At 42.2% G+C, this 6,988-nt stretch overlaps 1 protein-coding gene across 1 annotated transcript; it reads right to left on the reverse strand.

Annotated features, from left to right (window-relative positions):
- Window positions 1–1,745: 1,745 nt before the first annotated feature.
- Window positions 1,746–6,787, reverse strand: LOC106815507. The gene is made up of 7 exons (XM_014819971.1): window positions 6,745–6,787; window positions 5,029–5,129; window positions 4,000–4,074; window positions 3,015–3,187; window positions 2,652–2,737; window positions 1,941–1,997; window positions 1,746–1,795 (listed from the first exon to the last, which is right to left on the reverse strand). Exons 1-7 carry the CDS (start codon window positions 6,785–6,787, stop codon window positions 1,785–1,787), a joined length of 546 nt encoding a protein of 181 aa, XP_014675457.1. The 3' UTR covers window positions 1,746–1,784.
- Between the last annotated feature and the right edge of the window lie 201 nt (window positions 6,788–6,988).

A 6,988-nucleotide genomic window follows, 5' to 3' on the forward strand; every position in this document is an offset into this window, starting at 1 on the left:
AAAGAGTGAGAGAGGGAGAGAAAAAAAATTAGAGACAGCGAAAGATAAAGATATTCCGACATAAATATCACCGCCGTGATACAGACATGAATTTATTCACGATAGGTCATAGCGCTGCTATCATCGCCTGTCACTAGTGCGCGACGAAATCTTGTCATATTTTTTTCGGTGTTCGGCGGATGTAAGATAAATATTGCGAGTTATTGGAAAGCGGAGAAGACGAGAACGAGAGCGATCGCTCAAACTGCCAATGAGACGAGGAGAGGGAGGCATCGATAGAAGCGGGTTAGAAGAGGTGAAGGAGAAGAAGAAGAAGAAGAAGAACGAGGAGAATGAGGAGGAAGAGGAGCAAGAAGAAGAAACGGAGGAGGAGGAGAAGAAACGGAGGAAATAAGAGGATGGCGAGGCGGGGGTAGGTGTGGTAAGAGGGGGAGAAGGTGGATGAGAAGGAGCAGGAGAGGGAGGATGAGGTGGATAACGAACTGCGAGAGGAGAGGAGGATATGTGAGGGAAAAAAGCCAAGTGGGAGCTGCTGGCGCTTTGGGACAATACCAACCGCAGACTTTCCGTCTACCTATAGACTGACTCCAACGTTCTTGTGACATTGCATAACAGCCGTGGTTGAACCTTCAGCAACGACTGTGGAAATCGTCTATATCGCCAGCGCAGTAAAGCGTGTCAATAAACAAGAGAAAATCATATATCTCTATGTTTCTTTTCCGTGTAATTGACATGCCTCGCGCGCCATTACGCGTCCGTTTTTTGAGAAAATCATTAAATTGATGAGTTTTATCTCGTTCAGTCGCGTGGCGTGTTATGCGCCCTACGTGTTACACCCAATATTACACTCTATATTCGTCTCTATCTCCCACCCCTCTCTCTAGCTCTCTTCCTCTCCCCCATCTCTCTCTCTCTCTCTCTTTCTGTCTCGCTCTCTGCAAGTTCTCTCTCCCTCTCACTCTCCCTCTCTCTCTCGTTTTCATTTACTTGTCTCTCTCTCCCGCCTCGCTCTCCCTCTCTTCCTGTTTCTTGCTCCTCTACTTTCTCTCTTTCTCTCTCTCTCTCTCTCTCGCTCTCTCTCCCTCTTTCTCTCTCTCGCTCTCTTTCTCTCTCTCTCTCGACCTACCACACTCGCTCACTTTCGCTCTCTCTATTTCTCTCTCGCTCCTACTCTTTCGCTTGCTCTCTCTTTCTCTCTCTATCCGTATGTTTTTCCGTATGACCTCGGCCACGCTATGTGTTCAATGACAATATATGACGGTTCTCAATGACAATATTTACACGAACATGATGTGAATTCCATGAATAATTCTAATCGATATTAAACCGCAGCGCGTGCAGCCGATTTATCGATGACCAGAGTGCGATGATTAATTAGATCGGTGATCGATCATGATATTACATCAAACACTGGCCGCATCAGCTGATCTAGGACCGTAGGCTGAGCAAATTCCAAGGGGGAGGGGGGGATTTCATAACTGAACTGTGTATTATGATGAGGGACGGGCTCTTGATTGATGACGTCCATGGTGTAGTAGGGGTGGGTCTGAGTGAATTACTCTAGCATTCGGCAACAGTGCCAGTTTACCAGCGCTAATGCGGCTTTAACATTCATACGAGTAGAGAGCCACAAGCATGAAACGTATATTTTTACTGGATATAACGCGTTCATGGCGTTCATGGCGTTCATGGCGTTCATGGCGTTCATGGCGTTCATGGCGTTCATGGCGTTCATGTTCATGTTCATGTTCATGGCGTCATCATGTTCACGGCGTTCATGGCGTTCATGGTTTGCCTGTGAAAAATTTAATTACAAATATCCCTAATATAATGAGCCTTCTTCATCTGCATCATTAGCAACAATTAAAGACAAAACGTGACATAGCAGATTTTTGTTATACGTAGTCAATGTGTAGTAAATTATAAATACATAAGCATACCATGCACGCGTGGTGTCGGTATTGCGCGGCCTGCCTTCAGAAACCGTGTGAAGCCAACTGTAACAAACATTTTGCAACTTTTTAACCTGTGTAACTTAAATGGCATCAAAAGCGTTTAGTTTCAAAAACATATTACTTTAATTTAAAACAGTGGTATTCAGATATAGGACGCGGTGGTTCTTCAATTGACTTGTGCTTTGCAAAAATACAGTTACAAGGTTAGAGACATATAGCTCTTGACTATGTAATATCTAGTCCAGTGGTTCTTAACCTGGGTTCGACTGAACCCCAGGGGTTCGGTGAGTCAGTCTCAGGGGTTCGGCGGAGGTCCTCCGAAACGCATTAAAATTTTGCTATAATTTGCTATAATTTTTATTTTTTGTTCATTCTTTGCACGCTTTCCAAATATAGTCTTGAATGTTGATGCAATATGTTTTATTTTTGGATTAATTAAAATTGATTAAAATTGATTTGTTTTTGTCCAATTTGAGGGGTTCGACGAGTGAGCAGTGGGTTTCGTTAGGGTTTGGCACCTCTAAAAAGGTTAGGAACCACAGATCTAGTCCATGCACAATGTAAAGTGTTGCATCATTTAAAATTGCTTCTTGCTCTCTTCAGGAAAAAAATCTATTCTACAGTAAAGAATTAAGTTATTAATTTTAGAAATAGTCATAATAAGTGATAGTTTTGCAACGTTTATAATGAACTTACTTCGAGTTTTAGGAATTGCAGCTCTCGTTTCTAACTTGGGAAGAGAGTCATAGCCGTCACCCTTTTCCTCCTCTGATTGTGATTTTCTGTAAAAGATTTGTGATAGAACTTAATTAAAATAGCTTTACAGTTATGATCAGGGTATCTCATTAACAAAGAGCTATAACAATTAGAAAAAAATTAGGACCATTGCTAATTTGTTTTTGTTTGAATAAAATAATAGCAAGTCTATGCCTTACATAATAACTAAGCTTTGTTTTTTGGTATCATCTTAAATTATAATTGCTAGTTGCATTGAATTACTTTACACAGAAAAGAACAATCGAACACAGAACACAGAAAAGGCATTGGATTTGATTATACCTTTTTTCATCCACATGTGCAAAAAATATGGACTTTCTTTGTATGTGTGCATCGTCGAAATACACCGGACCATGTGGGCCTCCAACCAAATGAACATCCTTGGCAGTTCTCCCGTAATGGCTTGAAATGGCCCTTTTCACATTTTTTATGGTGAGATTTTCGTCAAATGGAATCTGATAAAATATATAAAGGCTTGAGAAGAATCTCAACATAACTTTAAGCGGAACAGTATAAAAGCCTGCTCACTGGCAAATCAAAGTGGGAGACAACAAAGCAGTGACCTCCACCACGCATCACGCATGGGGCCTACTATATAATACCAAGAGTAAGATAATAACCCACTTATAAGTTATTATCTTACTCTTGATGATATACATACCCTAACTTGGAAATGTTAGAATGGTAACAATTAATGTAATGTAACAATTCATGTGACAAGTAATGGCTAGAATGGTAAAATTAAGACAACTTGTTCAGCATTGACATTATAACATAGTAAAGAGTAGAAACACTCAATTTCCCATCTTATGTAAAAATTTTTAACTAAAATGTCACAATAATCTTAATTGTTTACTATAATACACTAGGATAGGGCCGTAGCTAGCAGGGGGGGGGGGCAGGGAGGCAGCTGCCCCCTGCCAAAAAATGAACCCAGTGAAAAATAATGGAAACTTAAGATTAGAAAATACTCGCTTAACCGTTTGAGGTTTAGGTATGTAACCTACCTGAAATGGCTGGAAATGGCATTTCAGAGCTTCTATATTTCAATATTTTATGGGGGGCATGCTACCAGAGCCCCCTAGAAGCGAGCGCCTCGGGCGCTCATTTATCTTGCCCCCCCCCATATATTAATTCCTAGCTACTGAAGGAACTGTAGTCTTTAGCAGGTGCTATCAGTTTCTAATTATAATGTTATATTTGTTTGATTTTAAACTTATAAAAACTAGGCTTGGTATTATTTGCTGCCTTTAGTATAAATGCATACCCGCTCTCTCACACCCACTGCAGCGTATGTTGCTCGCTCCTCTATAAACTCCATCTTCTGGATGGTGATGTATGCCTTTCGAAAACAAGGGGAAAACGTTTTTTAAATAAAACCTATATGTCACATTACATAACTAAGGATTACGAGTCGGTTATGACTATCTAAGCATCCAACATTTATATTTGACTATCAACGGCCATTATCATGATGCAATATTATATAGGCTATATATATATATATACATACAGTAAAATTCGCATAAGTCGACACTTTTGGGACCAGTATATTTGTGCCGATTTACGAAAATGACGACATTCGCGTAAGTCGTCATTTTGTCGACTTATATGTAGGGCTCCCCTCCCAGACGCCCGTCACCCCTATACACAGTCATAAACATGCTCCGCACATGACAACACTTCGCACCACATACATAGCAGACATGAAACAATCGGGTCCGTACATCAATCGACACCGCTGCTGGCCATAACGCACGTACATCGGCAAGGGCGGCAGACATTTGCTATCTGTAACTGTCCTGTATACTTCCAGTAACAGTCCAGTAACTGTCTGTATCTGTAATAAACACGTCCGCTGTTGGTTACATGTTTGGACATTGCAGAACATTTGCGGTGCACGTCTGCCAAATTTTCTTGGAACACTTGCTGAAAAAATACGGTAATTCCGCGAAGCCGTGCTCTGGAACGAACTAGTTAGTATAGCAACATTTTCAGAGTCACACGGACTCCTGCATAGGTCGAAAATGCGCATATCTGCGACAGCCAGTTCGCACATCCCCTATGACCGTTTGTATTACATGGGAACTGTCTGAGGGTGACGACTTGCACATAATAATGACGGCTTATAAATGGCGACTTAAAAAAAACTAAAGCGGGGGCTTAATTAGGCGGGGTTATTTCAATGGATTTACTATGAGAGAAAATCGGGAATTTGACTTCCACGACGACTTATGCGAATTGACTAAGTAGGTGATGACGACTTATCCGAGTTTTACTGTGTAATGCAACTCACTTTTTGTTTCATTCGGCCACTGCCACTGGCACCTGGTTGCAGTTTTGCATCTCTTGCTGCTTTTACTGTTGCTTTTCCTTTCTCTCTGCATTTTTTCCAAGCTGCAAAACATGGATTTCGCAGTGTCAGTGATTAAAACATATATATTAGCCTTGACATTGTGCAAGCATGGACAGAGAAAAAAATTGTTGTGCTGCTCTAACACGTACGCACGCACGTATACACACACACACGCTCGCACGTATACACACACACACACACGCTCGCACGTATACACGCACGCATGTACGTATATGCGCACGTAAACACGCGCGTATACACGCACACACGCACGTATACACGCCCACACGCACGTATACACGCACACACGCACGCACGTATACACGCACGTATACATGCACGTATACACGCACACACGCACGTACGTATACACGCACGCATGTACGTATACACGCACGCGCACACGCACGCATACACTTACACTCGCACGTATACACCGTGCACGTATACACGCACGCACACACTGACCAATAAACGCACACACGTATACACGCACGTATACACGCACGCACACACGCACGTATGAGGGGTCCAAGCCTCCCTCCCTGGCATCTGGAATTCTCTCTAATTTGCAGTGCCACCCGGGAGTGTCATCTGGAACACTCCATAATTTTGATGCACATAATGTAATGACATAAGGGCTCATAACGAAAAACAAAAACAAAATACAATCCACGACATTACATGGCATACGAATACGTATCGCCGCGTACGGCGTACCGCAGCTTGGCGTACGGAATACTGTTTGAAACATGTTTAGTCCCACTGTCCCGGTGTCATATCTACTTGTCAGTCGTTTATATTGTCAGTTAGTACCTTTCTAGTTTGAATGTCTGATCTTGGCATTTATAAAAAAAAGGCCAGATATCAACACCCAAACAACGAGAGAACTCTTGGTAAATATTATCCTGGAAAGCATGACTTTGCTGATTTCCTCAAAGAACTAAAATTCTTTCAGTGAGGCGACAAAGCATGAGGGGGGGGGGGGGGTCAAAGCCCTTTTCGGACGTCGGATGCCGACCGATTTACATAGTATTCCGCACGCCAAGCTGCGGTACTCCGTACGCGGCGATGGCAGTATATAACGCATTCGTATGCCAGGTAATGTCGTGGATTCTGTGTTTTTCGTTATGATCCCTTATGTCATTCTCGTAAAATCTGTCTTTTCGAGAAGGCAACAACAAATTTATAAAAATATTTTGGAGTATTCCAGATGCCAGGGCCAGCCTTGGACCCCCTCAAGCAAAAACATACAGATCTCATGATTTGACACACAGATCGAAACATTTGTAAATAAAAATAAAATTAAGTAATCGGCCGACCGTCCGACCCTTGAACCCCGAGGTAGGTCTGTTACAGCAACACAACTATTTTGTCTGGCCTTATGCTGTTCACACAGGGTTACGTTAGCACCTATACCTCCAAGAAACGGTCTTGCTAATCACTTTAAATAGATCGACACTTAGTCGCACATAGATACAATAATGTAACTAACCCCAACCTATCCTCTTGGGTTTGGGTTACATTATTGTATCTAAGTCGCACAGCCTTGTCGGGCTAGTTAGCAGCTATAGACTTGTATCACTATAGTATAGCCACTATAGGGCTATCTAGACTATATTACTATTAGCCAATATTTCATCATATTGATCCTACCTTCGTCAAAATCGAGCTTCTCTTCATCTTTCCGATTTGCCATCTTTCCACTTACATTCAATCACTTACTGTGACACTGAGTCGAGTCACACCTTCTCTTGCCTTTACTAAGGCTGTCAAACTTCGGTTACCAATAGCAACCAAACATGTGTCTGTGGTTGAGTCCCCCGGCTCACCCGACGGATTTCTAAAGGCCACCGCACACCAGACGATTTTTACAAACGATGAAACGATGAAACGATGA

Source organism: Priapulus caudatus, unplaced genomic scaffold (assembly GCF_000485595.1).
Source record: "Priapulus caudatus unplaced genomic scaffold, Priapulus_caudatus-5.0.1 Scaffold1133, whole genome shotgun sequence".
NCBI classification, from domain to species: Eukaryota; Metazoa; Priapulida; class Priapulimorpha; order Priapulimorphida; family Priapulidae; genus Priapulus; species Priapulus caudatus.

Excerpts from the sequence above, each read along its gene's own strand:
- LOC106815507 (XM_014819971.1), bottom strand. The coding sequence starts at position 6,787 with ATGGCAAATCGGAAAGATGAAGAGAAGCTCGATTTTGACGAAG. Across the intron at positions 5,130-6,744 it reads GAAGCTCGATTTTGACGAAG|CTTGGAAAAAATGCAGAGAG; the intron begins GTAGGATCAATA and ends CATGTTTTGCAG. Across the intron at positions 1,998-2,651 it reads TGCAATTCCTAAAACTCGAA|TTGGCTTCACACGGTTTCTG; the intron begins GTAAGTTCATTA and ends TGTTTGTTACAG.